Raw genomic sequence first — 17580 nt, 5'->3', positions numbered from 1 at the left:
AGACTACAGGGGGGAGAGGACAGGAGAGACTACAGGGGGGAGAGGACAGGAGATACTACAGGGGGGAGAGGACAGGAGAGACTACAGGGGGGAGGAGGAGAGACTACAGGGGGGAGGAAGAGAGGAGAGACTACAGGGGGGAGAGGACAGGAGAGACTACAGGGGGGAGAGGACAGGAGATACTACAGGGGGGAGAGGATAGGAGAGACTACAGGGGGGAGGAGGAGAGACTACAGGGGGGAGGAAGAGAGGAGAGACTTCAGGGGGGAGAGGACAGGAGAGACTACAGGGGGGAGAGGACAGGAGATACTACAGGGGGGAGGAGGAGAGACTACAGGGGGGAGGAAGAGAGGAGAGACTACAGGGGGGAGAGGACAGGAGAGACTACAGGGGGGAGAGGACAGGAGATACTACAGGGGGGAGAGGACAGGAGAGACTACAGGGGGGAGGAGGAGAGACTACAGGAGGAGAGGAGAGACTACAGGGGGAGGAGGAGAGGAGGAGACTACAGGGGGAGGAGGAGATGAGAGACTACGGGGAGGAAGGGAGAAGACACTACAGGGGGAGGAGGAGAAGAGAGACTACAGGGGGGAGGAGGAGAGGAGAGACGACGGGGAGGAAGGGAGAAGAGACTACAGGGGGGGAGGAGATGAGAGACTACAGGGGGAGGAGGAGATGAGAGACTACAGAAGGAGGAGGAGAGGAGAGACGATGGGGAGGAAGGGAGAAGAGACTACAGGGGGAGGAGGAGATGAGAGACTACCGGGGGAGGAGGAGATGAGAGACTACAGGGAGGGGGGAGATGAGAGACTACAGGGGGGGGAGATGAGAGACTACAGGGGGAGGAGGAGATGAGACTACAGAAGGAGGAGGAGATGAGAGACTACAGAAGGAGGAGGAGAGAAGAGACTACAAGGGGGGGAGGAGGAGAGGAGAGACTAGAGGGGGAGGAGGAAGGGAGAGACTACGGGGGGAGGAGAAGAGGAGAGTCTACAGGGGGAGGAGGAGAGTACAGGGGAGGAGAGGAGGAGAGTACAGGGGAGGAGGAGAGGAGAGGAGAGTCTACAGGGGGAGGCGGAGAGGAGAGTCTACAGGGGGAGGAGGAGAGGAGAGTCTACAGGGGAGGAGGAGAGGAGAGTCTACAGGGGGAGGAGGAGAGGAGAGTCTACAGGGGGAGGAGGAGAGGAGAGTCTACAGGGTGAGGAGGAGAGGAGAGACTACCGGGGGGAGGAGATGAGAGACTACAGAAGGAGGAGGAGAGAAGAGACTACAGGGGGAGGAGGAGAGGAGAGACTACAGGGGGAGGAGGAGAGGAGAGATGACGGGGAGGCAGGGAGAAGAGACTACAGGAGGAGGAGATGAGAGACTACAGGGGGAGGTGGAGAGACTACAGGGGGAGGAGGAGAGGAGAGACTACAGGGGGAGGAGGAGAGACTACAGGGGGATGAGGAGACTACAGGGGGAGAAGGAGCAACTACAGGGGGAGGAGGAGAGGAGATACTTCTACAGGGGGAGGAGGAGAGACTACATGGGGAGGAGGAGAGACTACAGGGGGAGGAGGAGAGACCTACAGAGGGAGGAGGAGAGACTTACAGAGGGAGGAGGAGAGGCTTACAGAGGGAGGAGGAGAGACTACAGGGGGAGGAGGATGAGAAACTACAGGGGGAGGAGGAGGAGAGACTACAGGGGGAGGAGGAGGAGAAACTACAGGGGGAGGAGGAGGAGAGACTACAGGGGGAGGAGGAGGAGAGACTACAGGGGGAGGAGGAGGAGAAACTACAAGGGGAGGAGGCGAGACTACAGGGGGAGGAGGGGGAGAGACTACAGGGGGAGGGGGAGGGGGAGGAGTGACTACAGGGTGAGGAGGAGGATAAACTACAGGGGGAGGAGGATAGACTACAGGGGGAGGAGGAGAGACTACATAGGGAGGAGGAGGAGAGACTACAGGGGGAGGAGGAGGAGAGACTACAGGGGGAGGAGGAGGAGAGACTACAGGGGGAGGAGGAGGAGAACTACAGGGGGAGGAGGAGAGACTACAGGGGGAGGAGGAGAGGAGAGTACAGGGTGAGTAGGAGAGGAGAGTCTACAGGGGGAGGAGGAGAGGAGAGTCTACAGGGGGAGGAGGAGAGGAGAGTCTACAGGGGGAGGAGGAGAGGAGAGTCTACAGGGGGAGGAGGAGAGGAGAGACTACAGGAGAGACTACAGGGGAGGAAAAGAGGAGAGACTAAAGGGGGAGGAGGAGAGGAGAGTCTACAGGGGGGAGGATGAGAGTAGAGACTACAGGAGAGACTACAGGGGAGGAAAAGAGGAGAGACTAGAGGGGGAGGAGGAGAGGAGAGACTACAGGGGGAGGAGGAGAGGAGAGACTACAGGGGAGGAAAAGAGGAGAGTCTACAGGGGGAGAAGGAGAGACTACAGGGGGGAAGGAGCAACTACAGGGGGAGGAGGAGAGACTACAGGGGGAGGAGGAGAGACTACAGGGGGAGGAGGAGAGACTACAGGGGAAGGAGGAGAGACTACAGGGGGAGGAGGAGAGACTACAGGGGGAGTAGGAGAGGATATACTTCTACAGGGGGAGGAGGAGAGACTACATGGGGAGGAGGAGAGACTACAGGGGGAGGAGGAGAGACCTACAGAGGGAGGAGGAGAGGCTTACAGAGGGAGGAGGAGAGACTACAGGGGGAGGAGGATGAGAAACTACAGGGGGAGGCGGAGGAGAGACTACAGGGGGAGGAGGAGGAGAAACTACAAGGGGAGGGGGAGGAGAGACTACAGGGGGAGGAGGCGGAGAGACTACAGGGGGGAGAGGACAGGAGATACTACAGGGGGGAGAGGACAGGAGAGACTACAGGGGGGAGGAGGAGAGACTACAGGGGGGAGGAAGAGAGGAGAGACTACAGGGGGAGAGGACAGGAGAGACTACAGGGGGGAGAGGACAGGAGATACTACAGGGGGGAGAGGACAGGAGAGACTGCAGGGGGGAGGAGGAGAGACTACAGGGGGGAGGAAGAGAGGAGAGACTACAGGGGGGAGAGGACAGGAGAGACTACAGGGGGGAGAGGACAGGAGATACTACAGGGGGGAGGAGGAGAGACTACAGGGGGGAGGAAGAGAGGAGAGACTACAGGGGGAGAGGACAGGAGAGACTACAGGGGGGAGAGGACAGGAGATACTACAGGGGGGAGAGGACAGGAGAGACTACAGGGGGGAGGAGGAGAGACTACAGGAGGAGAGGAGAGACTACAGGGGGAGGAGGAGAGGAGAGACTACAGGGGGAGGAGGAGATGAGAGACTACGGGGAGGAAGGGAGAAGACACTACAGGGGGAGGAGGAGAAGAGAGACTACAGGGAGAGGAGGTGATGAGAGACTACGGGGAGGAAGGGAGAAGAGACTACAAGGGGGGAGGAGAAGAGAGACTACAGGGGGAGGAGGAGATGAGAGACTACGGGGAGGAAGGGAGAAGACACTACAGGGGGAGGAGGAGAAGAGAGACTACAGGGGGAGGAGGAGATGAGAGACTACGGGGAGGAAGGGAGAAGAGACTACAGGGGGAGGAGGACAGGAGAGACTACAGGGAGAGGAGAGACGACGGGGAGGAAGGGAGAAGAGACTACAGGGGGAGGAGGAGATGAGAGACTACAGGGGGAGGAGAGACTACAGGGGGAGGAGGAGAGGAGAGACTACAGGGGGAGGAGGAGAGGAGAGACGATGGGGAGGAGGAGAGGAGAGACTATGGGGAGGAGGAGATGAGAGACTACAGGGGGAGGACAGGAGAGACTACAGGGGGGAGAGGACAGGAGAGACTACAGGGGGTAGGAGGAGAGGAGAGACTACAGGAGGAGAGGAGAGACTACAGGAGGAGATGAGAGACTACAGGGGGAGGGGGGGATGAGACTACGGGGAGGAAGGGAGAAGAGACTACAGGAGGAGGAGAAGAGAGACTACAGGGGGAGGAGGAGATGAGAGACTACGGGGAGGAAGGGAGAAGAGACTACAGGGGGAGGAGGAGAGACTACAGGGGGAGGAGGAGAGGAGAGACGACGGGGAGGAAGGGAGAAGAGACTACAGGGGGGGAGGAGATGAGAGACTACAGGGGGAGGAGGAGATGAGAGACTACAGAAGGAGGAGGAGAGGAGAGACGATGGGGAGGAAGGGAGAAGAGACTACAGGGGGAGGAGGAGATGAGAGACTACCGGGGGAGGAGGAGATGAGAGACTACAGGGAGGGGGGAGATGAGAGACTACAGGGGGGGAGATGAGAGACTACAGGGGGAGGAGGAGATGAGACTACAGAAGGAGGAGGAGATGAGAGACTACAGAAGGAGGAGGAGAGAAGAGACTACAAGGGGGGGAGGAGGAGAGGAGAGACTAGAGGGGGAGGAGGAAGGGAGAGACTACGGGGGGAGGAGAAGAGGAGAGTCTACAGGGGGAGGAGGAGAGTACAGGGGAGGAGAGGAGGAGAGTACAGGGGAGGAGGAGAGGAGAGGAGAGTCTACAGGGGGAGGCGGAGAGGAGAGTCTACAGGGGGAGGAGGAGAGGAGAGTCTACAGGGGGTGGAGGAGAGGAGAGTCTACAGGGGGAGGAGGAGAGGAGAGTCTACAGGGTGAGGAGGAGAGGAGAGACTACCGGGGGAGGAGATGAGAGACTACAGAAGGAGGAGGAGAGAAGAGACTACAGGGGGAGGAGGAGAGGAGAGACTACAGGGGGAGGAGGAGAGGAGAGATGACGGGGAGGCAGGGAGAAGAGACTACAGGAGGAGGAGATGAGAGACTACAGGGGGAGGTGGAGAGACTACAGGGGGAGGAGGAGAGGAGAGACTACAGGGGGAGGAGGAGAGGAGAGGACTACAGGGGGAGGAGGAGAGACTACAGGGGGAAGAGGAGACTACAGGGGGAGAAGGAGCAACTACAGGGGGAGGAGGCGAGGAGATACTTCTACAGGGGGAGGAGGAGAGACTACATGGGGAGGAGGAGAGACTACAGGGGGAGGAGGAGAGACCTACAGAGGGAGGAGGAGAGACTTACAGAGGGAGGAGGAGAGGCTTACAGAGGGAGGGGGAGAGACTACAGGGGGAGGAGGAGGAGAAACTACAGGGGGAGGAGGAGGAGAGACTACAGGGGGAGGAGGAGGAGAGACTACAGGGGGAGGAGGAGGAGAAACTACAAGGGGAGGAGGAGAGACTACAGGGGGAGGAGGAGGAGAGACTACAGGGGGGAGGGGGAGGGGGAGGAGTGACTACAGGGTGAGGAGGAGGATAAACTACAGGGGGAGGAGGATAGACTACAGGGGGAGGAGGAGAGACTACATAGGGAGGAGGAGGAGAGACTACAGGGGGAGGAGGAGGAGAGACTACAGGGGGAGGAGGAGGAGAGGCTACAGGGGGAGGAGGAGGAGAAACTACAGGGGGAGGAGGAGAGACTACAGGGGGAGGAGGAGAGGAGAGTACAGGGTGAGTAGGAGAGGAGAGTCTACAGGGGGAGGAGGTCTACAGGGGGAGGAGGAGAGGAGAGTCTACAGGGGGAGGAGGAGAGGAGAGTCCTTACAGGGGGAGGAGGAGAGGAGAGTCTACAGGGGGGAGGGAGGAGAGGAGAGTCTACAGGGGGAGGAGGAGAGGAGAGTCTACAGGGGGAGGAGGAGAGGAGAGTCTACAGGGGGAGGAGGAGAGAGAGACTACAGGAGAGACTACAGGGGAGGAAAAGAGGAGAGACTAAAGGGGGAGGAGGAGAGGAGAGTCTACAGGGGGGAGGATGAGAGGAGAGACTACAGGAGAGACTACAGGGGAGGAAAAGAGGAGAGACTAGAGGGGGAGGAGGAGAGGAGAGACTACAGGGGGAGGAGGAGAGGAGAGACTACAGGGGAGGAAAAGAGGAGAGTCTACAGGGGGAGAAGGAGAGACTACAGGGGGAAGGAGCAACTACAGGGGGAGGAGGAGAGACTACAGGGGGAGGAGGAGAGACTACAGGGGGAGGAGGAGAGACTACAGGGGAAGGAGGAGAGACTACAGGGGGAGGAGGAGAGACTACAGGGGGAGGAGGAGAGGATATACTTCTACAGGGGGAGGAGGAGAGACTACATGGGGAGGAGGAGAGACTACAGGGGGAGGAGGAGAGACCTACAGAGGGAGGAGGAGAGACTTACAGAGGGAGGAGGAGAGGCTTACAGAGGGAGGAGGAGAGACTACAGGGGGAGGAGGATGAGAAACTACAGGGGGAGGCGGAGGAGAGACTACAGGGGGAGGAGGAGGAGAAACTACAGGGGGAGGAGGAGGAGAGACTACAGGGGGAGGAGGAGGAGAGACTACAGGGGGAGGAGGAGGAGAAACTACAAGGGGAGGAGGAGAGACTACAGGGGGAGGAGGAGAGACTACAGGGGGAGGGGGAGGAGAGACTACAGGGTGAGGAGGAGGATAAACTACAGGGGGAGGAGGATAGACTACAGGGGGAGGAGGAGAGACTACATAGGGAGGAGGAGGAGAGACTACAGGGGGGAGGAGGAGGAGAGACTACAGGGGGAGAAGGAGGAGAGACTACAGGGGGAGAAGGAGGAGAGACTACAGGGGGAGGAGGAGGAGAAACTACAGGGGGAGGAGGAGGAGAAACTACAGGGGGAGGAGGATAGACTACAGGGGGAGGAGAGACTACATAGGGAGGAGGAGGAGAGACTACAGGGGGAGGAGGAGGAGAGACTACAGGGGGAGGAGGAGGAGAGACTACAGGGGGAGGAGGAGGAGAAACTACAGGGGGAGGAGGAGAGACTACAGGGGGAGGAGGAGAGACTACATAGGGAGGAGGAGGAGAGACTACAGGGGAGGAGGAGGAGAAACTACAGGGGGAGGAGGAGGAGAGACTACAGGGGGAGGAGGAGGAGAGACTACAGGGGGAGGAGGAGGAGAAACTACAGGGGGAGGAGGAGAGACTACAGCAGATGAGTTTAGAATGCTGCATAAATATGGTATTGGTTAAGCTAACTCTCTCTTGTCTCTCTCTCCCTCCATCTTTCTGTATTTCTCCTGTACTCTCTCATTTCTGTAATCTCCCCCTTTCTCTCACTCCTCTTCCTTTCTCCCTCCCTCTCTCCATCCCCCATCCCTCCCTCTCTCCATCCCTCCCTCCCTCCCTCTCTCCATCCCTCCCTCCCTCCCTCCTCCTATCCCAGGTACGTGCCTGATTCTGGGCTGTATGATCTACCCAGATGGCTGGGACAGTGACGAGGTGAAGAGGATGTGTGGGGAGCAGACAGACAAGTACACCCTGGGAGCGTGCTCCGTGCGCTGGGCCTACATCCTGGCTATCATGGGCATCATGGACGCCCTGATACTCTCCTTCCTGGCCTTCGTCCTGGGAAACCGTCAGGATGGGCTGATGGCTGATGAGCTGCTGGATAGTAAGGACAACACTTGATCTAAGATCAGCTTGTGATTTTAGGTCATAATGAATAAGATTACATGGACAGGGGGGACCTGATTCTAGATCAGTACTCCTACCCTGAGATGCTTTATGAATACGAGCTGTGGACTTTCCTCATGTGAGCATGTCATATCAAATCAAATCAAATTTATTTATATAGCCCTTCGTACATCAGCTGATATCTCAAAGTGCTGTACAGAAACCCAGCCTAAAACCCCAAACAGCAAGCAATGCAGGTGTAGAAGCACGAGGCTGTCTCACAAAGTGATATGTGTGATAGTTCAGGGCTGTGTAAGGTCATAGAGCAATGCTCTTCAATCCTGCTCCTGGGGACCACAGGGTGTTACCTGTCTCTGAAGGGCAGCACCATACGGGTGTGTTAGTGCTGGGCTGGACCAAACACCTGCACACCCTTTGGCTCTCCGAGTGGAGAACACTGTTGAACAGAATAACAGAACCTCAGAACCTCTGTAAGTCTGAGCCCCCTCTCCTCCAGACCCTACCGTATCTTGGGCTTTAATGTATTTAGGCTAATAAATAGACACTTCTCATCAACCCCCTCCTCCAAAGCCCATAGCATGGGCTGGGTGTGTATCAAAGGCAACAACTGTACCCTGCTGTGAAAACCCCACATCCCACACGGTAGACATTGATATATCGTCCCTTTTTATGCAAATATTTTCCGCATAATTTCACACACCCGAGCCACCACCAATTAACATATTTTAACGGCTTCTCACGTAACACCTGCTTACTGTTATTACCGATATATATGAGAGAGAGAGAGAGAGAATATATATATATATATATATATATATATATATTTACGGAGTCATGAATCACTAATGGCTGTTTACACAGCTTGGCTGTCAGCCTGTCTAGATGAATCACATGAACTGGATCAGCATCGGCTAGGGCTGCCTGGTAGTGCAGGAGAACGCCATGGATCAGAGCAAGGATCAGCTATGGGACAGGAGGAGAGTGAGAGAGTGTCTCAATTGGGCACACATTCAAATTAAGTCCAGTAGGCTTTGCTTCCAAAATCCGAGACGCCCTCAATTATCGATATTATAAAGGTTTCAAGATGTCTGACTTCACGTAATCAGCTATAAGGAGAGAGAGAGAGAACACAATGACTGAGTCTCATTTTGGCAAAGTGATTAATTGTTCTGTTGCAGTAATGTATGTGTCAGTCCACTGATTAACTATGTTTATAAAGGAGGTCTCTGAGCCATTTAGATAAGGATGTCATTACCTTACCACTGATTGGTGACTTTTCCTCACTACTGCCACCCACTGGCGTGTCTCTGTTACTACAAGTACAGAAGCTCTAGTGGTATTCATAGTGACATTCCCAATGCTAACTTCTCTTCTCCCCTCACAGAGACTGGTAATTCCATATAAACTGTACAAAGGTGTGTATGCTTTTTGTGAATGATCTGATATACTTTCATGGGATCAATATCCATATGCTTACGTTGCCATTGGTAAATCTAGTTGTGTCCTTTATTCACAGGTGTTGGTGCCCATCAGAGGTAAAGATAATGTAACACAATGTTCCAGCTTCATACCTGTCACTCTGGAGGTGGAAAGGAGAGCTACTGCTGTTGGAAAGAACAGAACGAGGAAAAGACTAATGAATGAAAGGAGGAGACATCCACTCCAAGAGAACCCACTTAGTAAAGACCAACCCCTACGGCCCCGTTCTCATCCAGACATGACCTTGATATTGGCAACAACAGATGGAAGACTTCATATTGTTTTATGAAATGAAATCCGTCACTGAGTGGACACAGTAGGCCGATTGCTTTATGGGCGGCAGATAGCCTAGCGGTTAGAGCATTGGGTCAGTAACCGAAAGGTCGCAAGTTTGAATACCTGAGCCGACAAGGTGAAAAAAAAGTCTGCCATTGTGCCCCCTGAGCAAGGCACTTAACCCTGATTTGCTCCAGAGGCGCTGTACTACTATGGCTGACCCTGTAAAACAACACATTTCACTGCACCTATCTGGTGTATGTGACAATAAAACATATTACCAAGTCATAAGAGGAAGGTTTTGTTTGTGAAAAAGAACATGAGATTCTGTCCCACCATTCAAGGCCCTACCATAGAAAAACACAAATTAACCCAGCGTTTCCCAAACTCAATCCTGGGAACCCAAAGGGGTGCACATTTTGGTATTTGCCCTAGTATTTGACCCAACTGATTTAAAATAATGAACTAATTGTCAAGCTTTGAAAATTTGATCAGTTGGGTGAAATGCTAGGGCAAAAACCAAAACATGCACCCCTTGAGGTCCCCTGGACCGAGTTTGGGAAACGGTGAACTAACTCATGACCACAAGGCTACAGCATTGGATTGTTCAGACGTCTGATCAAACAGAGCAGTCGTCTTTATTGTGTCAAACTCACCTCTGAACACAGACAGTACACATGTACCTGGACTGTGGATTCCTTCTTGACTTGTGTTCCACTCTTTGCTCTTCATTGGACTCATCATTGTAAGACTGTTTACAGTGGGTGAGCATGGTCCATGAGAACTGTCTGGCTTGCTGAGCCACCTTACTGGACTCTTTGGTGGAAAGGTTAGAGGTACCCAGCCTTTGGATGTGGCGCGATGCTCCACCACTGACACCACATTTAAATGTGACTAAGTTGAAGGTACAGAAGAAATCGTGTAGCTGTAATGAATGACTGTTGTGATAGAATCAGCGAGGTAGAGATCAGAGCCATGTAGGACTAGAGGTCAAGAGCAGGCTGCCAATCATTGTGTCCTCGGCAACCCTGGAGAAAACCATGCTGAAGAACCATGTATTAAGTAGAAGAAAAGGCCTATTAACAAATACAAATAGCTGTTCTACGTGTTGGAATATTAGTTTGTCTCGACTATGATATTTACAATCGATGCAGTATGTTAAAGCTATTGATTCACTTTAGATGTGTGTGCCATACAATGTATACAGACAGTATTGTAGAGTATTGCCATTTTACTACTGGAAGAAGTGTTTCCATAAAGTGTGTTGAATTGTATTATCTGGGAATATAACCTTAGAATCCATCTGCAACTTTATCACTAGTAGCAATGTGTCGTTAACGGAAAGTCATTCTTGCTCTCTATCCGGCACATTTTATCAATGAATGAAAATACAATTTCTTGAAGGTAAAAATGTGGATGTTATGGCCATTTTAAAGGGACAGAACTGTTTGAAAAGATCAGTAGTCTCCAGAGCCCATGTAAACTCAAGTCACATAGTTTACCACTGCCACACAAACAGGGCTGCAACACAACTTTGTAACTAGTATGTCAGCAGTCTACTGCCAGCAGCATAGCACCCTGCATCCTACTGCTGGCTTACCCCTGAACCAAAGCATGGTTGGTCCCAGTTGGAAGACCAGATGCTGCTGGAAGCAGTGTTGGAGGGCCAGCTGATAGCTGGTGAGTGTAGTGCTTTATAAATCCACTCTCATTATGTCATACATGTGCCTAGTGTTCTTATAGGGCTTCTGGGCTGAAATAAGCTCAACTTAACATGTGAACCACAGGAAGCTGCTGTGGGGACGGCTCATAATAATGTCTGGGAACGGAGGCAATGGAATGGCATCATACCATTCCACTGATTCCACTCCAGCCATTACCACGAGCCTGTCATCCCCAATTAACCTCCTGTGATGTGAACGAATCAACATGTGAACATATTCATTCAGTCCAACCCCCACCTATCTTATTATACTGGCTAGTCCAACCCCCACCTACCTTATTATACTGGCTAGTCCAAACCCCACCTACCTTATTCTACTGGCTAGTCCAAACCCCACCTACCTTATTCTACTGGCTAGTCCAAACCCCACCTACCTTATTCTACTGGCTAGTCCAAACCCCACCTACCTTATTCTACTGGCTAGTCCAAACCCCACCTACCTTATTATACTGGCTAGTCCAAACCCCACCTACCTTATTATACTGGCTAGTCCAAACCCCACCTACCTTATTATACTGGCTAGTCAAACCCCACCTACCTTATTATACTGGCTAGTCCAAACCCCACCTACCTTATTATACTGGCTAGTCCAAACCCCACCTACCTTATTATACTGGCTAGTCCAAACCCCACCTACCTTATTATACTGGTTAGTTCAAACCCCACCTACCTTATTATACTGGTTAGTTCAAACCCCACCTACCTTATTATACTGACTAGTCAAACCCCACCTACCTTATTATACTGGCTAGTCCAAACCCCACCTACCTTATTATACTGGCTAGTCCAAACCCCACCTACCTTATTATACTGGTTAGTCCAAACCCCACCTACCTTATTATACTGGCTGTCTGGTCAGCAAGCAGTGACAGGATCCAGGCGGTTTCCAAGTGTAGCTGGAGGAGTTGACTGCATGACAAAGTGTATTTATGGGTGAACACTGGGGTGCACAGTCCCGTACATATCCGATAACAGACCACTTCTGTGTGTGGACATTTACGGACATGTATATGTAAATCGGAGATGTATGGGACACTGTTAGACCCGTAAATGTGCCTTTTCATGCAGTGTGTATGAAAGTTTGGGATAAACGAACAGAAGAGGTGAGGAACCAGGGAAAGAGGTTTGTCCCAACCATTCCCCATGTACATAAAAACATGTAAATATTACCCAAAGAATACAAAACACTTGAGGGTCAAAACAGGGGGGAGTGTAAATAAACGTTACAACATTCACTGCTTTTGTGTTTCTCTATGGTGTTTCTTTCAAATGGAATGACATGTGAGGAGTTGTGTTACAATCAAAGCCAGAACAAACACAAGAAAGGCACTTCAAAATATAGTTGTGTTGTAAAGCTTTGTCCCCATGAAAGATGGGTACAGGAGAGCACTTGTAACCACGAAGAGGCTGCTAAATCATTGATATCAGAGATGACCTGAAATAAATCACAATACAATCACACATTATGTATGTGTACATCTAAGAAATGACCACAGAAGAGACAAACAATTTAATCTAATATTAAACTAAATATTTGCAGGGCTTTTAAAAAATTATATGTGATGTTAATGCAAGGTGCAGTATTTTAAACCATGCTGAGTATTTGTCAGGATACCATTATGTTCGGTAATATCTCCACACTTCTGCAATGTCTAAACATCAGCCTCAGTCTGTGTGATTGACAGGAGAGAATCAGAGGAGCAAGAGTTTATCCTCAAAATTAGCACAAGGTCCTAAGTATGGATATAGTTTCTCAGTGAAGGCGCAGTCAATGAAAGAGTAGATGTGAGACCTGGCCTCTACATCATAAAAGGAGACCTGACCCTCCTCATAATCCAAACACTCCCACCTTCTGGGGCTTTTCTCTCAGGGAGAGGAGGACAGGTGTGGAAGTAACCATCCTTAGGGCTCAGAGTGATAGTTCCCTTCCTGTTGATGGACTCTCTGGCCACTCCTAAATCCCACTTAGTCTTTCCCTTAACAGTCACCTCATAGTAAGATCTTCCTGAGGAGATGCCTTTATTTCCAAGGACACAGGGACAGGTGGAAAACCTATTTGGTTTGTCAAGATCTGGTTGTTTCGACAGGATGATATAGGGGTTTGCCGTATCAGGGTCCAGAGTCACATCCACTGCACCCTCTTCAATTTGACTTTAACCATCTCTTTATTCAGTGTCTCCTCCAGTTGGGACACAACTCTCCTCCCAGTCCCCACATACAGATCATGTGAACACTGATCTCAGAGCAGTCATTGGTGGGTGGAGGGGTGCAGAGGGATGGAACGTTTTGTAGGAGGTTGTCCTCAGTGTGTGAGAGCTGCTCCAGCTCAGTGCTTGTCCTCTGTAGCTCATTCATTTCCTGCTCCAGCTCTTCAATGAGCCCTTCAGCCTGCCTCTCTGCTACTTTCTGCTTCTCTTTGACCACCTCAATGAGCTCAGCCTAACTTCTCTCAATGGAGAGCACCAGAGCAGTGAATACCTGCACACTGTCTAATATATTTCTCTCTGCAACTCTCTTGCTGAGGTCTACAGAGTGTTTGATCTCCTTGACCTTCCTAGATTTTGAATGCATCATCTTTCCCAGTTCAGCCATCTTCTCTCCATACTCTTCCTCTAGAGGGACTGTGTTGTGAGTCTTGTGGTCTGCCTCAGTGCAGGTCTGACACACACACACACACACACACAGAACAGCTCCAGGAGTCTGTCATGCTTCTTACACATCCTGTCTTCCAGGTTCTCCACAGTGTTGATCAGCTTGTGTCTCTTTAAGGCTGGGACTCTGATGAGGCTCCAGGTGAGTCTCACAATAAGAGGTCTGACACACCAGGCAGGACTTCAGGGCCTTGAGCTTCATCTCATCCCAGTGCAGATGTCAAAGCAGACTTCTCCAGATTTGGCAGGGAGTTGGTTTAAGCTGCTGGCGGCTTTCACTTGAACTGATTTCCCCAACTGAGCAGCCATCTCAGAAATGATTGTATTGATGAACAGATCCGGTCTTCTATAATTTAAAAAAAAAAATGTACACACGGGACACTGGCACATCATTGCCATCCCAGTACATCCCAGTATTGCCATCCCAGTACATCCCAGCCCTGATACAGGCCTTGCAGAAGTTCGGTCCACATTGAATAGAGACCGGCTCAGGGAACACATCCAGACAGATGGAGCAAGGGAACTGCTCTTCAGCAAGGACACTGCTGGAGGACGCCATAGGTATAAAACATTTCCTGGAATCAGTCAGCTCTTGATAGTTAACGTTGGCCTACTGTAGCACAGAACAAAAGGAGAATACACTTCATTTAGAGCTGATCTTCAAATGACCATGTTAATCTCTCTACTCACCTGCATGTGTTTGTGGATAAGATTTGTGTTGTTCTTTCTGTTAGTGCGGTTAAAAGAGGTCCAAAGAAATAAACTGTTAGTGAAATTTAGTCTTCGAAAGATCTGGGGAGTTTGGTCTCATGCACAATTTACTGTGTGTTTTAGCTGCACGTCAGAGAAATGACGTTGTAAATGCACTTCTCTCTTCTTGGAAAAATTAACTATACACAACCCAAAAGCACCCACTTGCCCAACCCCTATAGCCCTATTCTGATTGGACCACTTCGTTTAGCATGGCCCGGTGCACCGGGTGGGTGGAGAATTCACTTCAGGACCAATGGAATGGTCTAAAATACACAAACTCTACCCACCCGGGGCACCGGGCCATGCAAAACTAACCGGGCCAGGCATTGAACTACAGACTTCTCGTCAAACACTATCTCTAGACCACATGTCCCTGAACTATGGATTCTCTCCTTGTGAACATGGGAGAGACACTCCAAAACCAGGAGTGGTGTGTTGTTGTGAAGCTCATTTGTGCTGGTTAGTCATGCGTAACGGGGACAGGAGAGCCCTTGTAACCATGAAGAGCCTGCTTAATCATCGATGTTCATCAAGACCGGAGTGTCTGCATTGATATGCACACAGCACCCCAGATCAAAGAGGTGTGTCGCACCATCTGCTTACCAGTGAGGAACTACCACTAACCAACATGCATCCCTGTCAGGAAGAGAGGCAGGCGCTCAGTAGATGCAGTTAGTGTTGCTGTCCTGATGACACTGTCTACAATCTGTTGTGATAAGATGGGAACCGTTTGAAAGTGATGCCAACATATCAGCCTTCCTTCTCCCAGACAGACAGAGAACATGCAGACAGACACACAACACCACCAGTGGTATAAAACTGTCATTACAGTGATTTATTATAATGAACCATGAAAATAGCCAACCAGTGCAGTGTTTGAGTCTCTCTCCTCTGCACAAACATACTCACACGCACACACAAATAATAAAAGACTACACTGAATAGTCCAGAGAGGAAAAACTAAATAAAAAGTGCTATTGTCACAGAAACATTCATCTCTGCCAAGAAGAGCGCTCGTATTTACAACCAGATTCCAAAATGGGATGGGAGCCAATTGTACAAGCATAGGAAAGAAAAGAAGCGAATATATACAACCTGTTTCCGGAGAAAGCTGGAGTAACCACCTATACATTAAATTACAATTTCTACAAATAACCATTGATATTCAAAAATAAACCGCTAACGTCCTACCTACGGGTGAGACCTCACTCTGGCTACCACAGAGGACTACTGCACTCGTTTCACCCTTACTTTCTATCGCTTCCCTTTCTCCCACAGACACACACACACACACACACGAGTGCAGCCTCCTGGGGCAGTGAAGCGGGCTCCCAGAAGAGCATTTTCTGAATCACTGCAGCGGTGCACAGATATTTGTTACACAGAGGAATAAAAATAATAATAACTCTGTATTTTTTCTCTATACAAAAAGCTTTCTGTTTGCTATAATGAGCCACTAGATAAAAGGAATAAACGGTGTAGAAGAGCAGACAATAGACAAAGAGAAGTAGAAGTGAAAGGCGGACTAACTGACGAAGGGGGGTGGAGGCTGGAATGTACATTGATACAGAAAGTGCGGGACCTTACAATAGAAGTCCAAAACAGACAGACGGTCAGACACTCTCTCCGCCACAGGAGGGATATTCAAAAGAAAACAGAGGGAGGGACGTCGGAGAGAGAGTGGGATGAGCACCGGGGGAATCATCCATTTTCAAACACAAAGTCTCTTAATAAGATTGTTTCACGGTCCTTGTTTTCAGTTTGTCCTTTAAAAAGCACCCCTTTATCCCACGTTCTCCTGTTTTTCCATTGGCCATGTGTTCAGGTACATAGAAAATATTTACAGCTTTTGTTGCTTGTTGTGTTCCGCGGTCTGTCGGTCTGTCGTCAAGCTCCTCTCAGAGTGAGTTCACAGGGGCTGGCAGGGCCAAGGGGGAGGCCTGCATGGAGGCGGTCAGTGCCACCCCGTGCCCAGGTACCCAGCGTTGTGAAAGGGGGCGGGGGACGCAGGGGCCCCACGTGTTCCGCTGGGAATTTGAGTGGCGGTGGGCACGGCCTGGGCCGGCTGAGTCTGCTGCTGGGGAGGGGGAGGAGGGGGGGGCAGTCCAGTCTGCTGGTGGGGCGGGGGGTAGGTGGAGGGGGGCACCGAGGGGTTAGCGGTGCCACCGGTGTGCATCAGCGTGGTTGGAAAGCCCCCCAAGTTCTGAAAGTGGTGAGGGGCCTGCACTTGCATGGGGACACCGGTGGAGGAGGCAGGAGGGGGGGGTGGGGGTGGAGGAAGAGGCAGGCCCTGGTTGAGTGACAGGAGGGTGCTGGCATTGGGCTGCTGCAGCTGGTGGGTCTGGCCCTGTGGGGGAGGGGGCGGAGGAGGAGGGAGGGAGGACTGGGGGGCTGTGGTCAGGAGGAGCTGGTGCTGCTGGACAGGAGGAGGCTGCAGGTTAACGTGTAGCAGGGCCGGGCCGGGCCCAGGGTGTTGTGGTGGGGGAGGGGGAGGAGGAGGGGGAGTGGTAGAGCTCTGGTAGTGCAGGGTGTGGGGAGGAAGAGTCTGCAGGAGGGGCTGGGCTCCAGGGGGGAATGGGGACGTAACTGCAGGCTTGAACCCAGGGAAGGATCCCACGGCGGGGGCTGACTGGCTGGGGAAGTAGGCCGCTGAGGCTGGAGGTGCTGGTGGAGGAGGGGGAGGTGGAGCGGACTGTGGGCTGTACTGGGAGAAGGGGGGCAGCCCTGGTTGAGCCTGTGGCTGGGACTGAGGAGGAGCAAAGAGGAAGGCCCTCTGGCTGCGGTACGGGGAGCCCTGGGCCTGGTGTTTGGGGGAGTGGAGGAGTGAGGGGGCAGGGTGTAGCTTGGTGGGGGTCAGGGGGGCTGTCTTGGGTATGGCAGGCTTGCTGGGCTGCTGTGGGGTGGCCTGTGAGGGGGTCCGAGGCCGGCTGTCACTCTCCTCCTCCTTCACTGGGCGACTGCCAGGCTGGGACGGGCTGCTGGGGCCAGGAGAACACGGCTAGGGAGGAGAGAGAGACTGAGCGAGGGAACGGGTAAGTCATGAACAATAACAGCCTACATCAGGGGTAGGCAACTACATTCAGCCACGGGAAGACCTTTGTTGGAACGAATGGTCGGTGGGCACACTGCAAACTGACTACAAAAAGAGATTGTATTTGAAAATAACAATCATGTCATACCTTGATTACATTGAGACACCATCATGTCTTATTCTTTGTGGGAATACTTGGAAACAGATTTCCTGAATTTTACAGACCGAAAACTAAAATCAAAACTTTGACGGTTTGGCTCA

The 17580-nt window shown here is 51.8% G+C and overlaps 2 protein-coding genes across 13 annotated transcripts in view; one reads left to right on the top strand and one right to left on the bottom strand.

Annotated features, from left to right (window-relative positions):
* lhfpl3 (LHFPL tetraspan subfamily member 3) overlaps positions 1 to 12186 on the top strand; it is a 38702-nt gene extending 26516 nt beyond the window's left edge. The window contains exons 2-4 of the mRNA XM_031796986.1: positions 7156 to 7383; positions 8791 to 8821; positions 8923 to 12186. Coding sequence (XP_031652846.1) covers positions 7156 to 7383; positions 8791 to 8810 — 248 coding nt within the window. The 3' untranslated portion in view covers positions 8811 to 8821; positions 8923 to 12186. The remainder of the gene's footprint in view (positions 1 to 7155; positions 7384 to 8790; positions 8822 to 8922) is intronic.
* A 2909-nt stretch (positions 12187 to 15095) lies between these two features.
* Positions 15096 to 17580, bottom strand: part of kmt2e (lysine (K)-specific methyltransferase 2E) — a 41745-nt gene continuing 39260 nt past the window's right edge. For 11 of the 12 annotated variants that reach the window (XM_031798232.1, XM_031798235.1, XM_031798239.1 and 8 more), the window contains one exon: positions 15096 to 17286. In XM_031798232.1, coding sequence (XP_031654092.1) covers positions 16243 to 17286 — 1044 coding nt within the window. In that variant the 3' untranslated portion in view covers positions 15096 to 16242. Of the gene's footprint in view, positions 17305 to 17580 lie in introns of all 12 variants that reach the window. The other variant, XM_031798243.1, reaches the window with a different exon arrangement.

The sequence above is a fragment of the Oncorhynchus kisutch genome, linkage group LG19 (assembly GCF_002021735.2).
Source record: "Oncorhynchus kisutch isolate 150728-3 linkage group LG19, Okis_V2, whole genome shotgun sequence".
NCBI classification, from domain to species: domain Eukaryota; kingdom Metazoa; phylum Chordata; class Actinopteri; order Salmoniformes; family Salmonidae; genus Oncorhynchus; species Oncorhynchus kisutch.
This window is presented reverse-complemented; position numbering and strand designations above follow the sequence as displayed.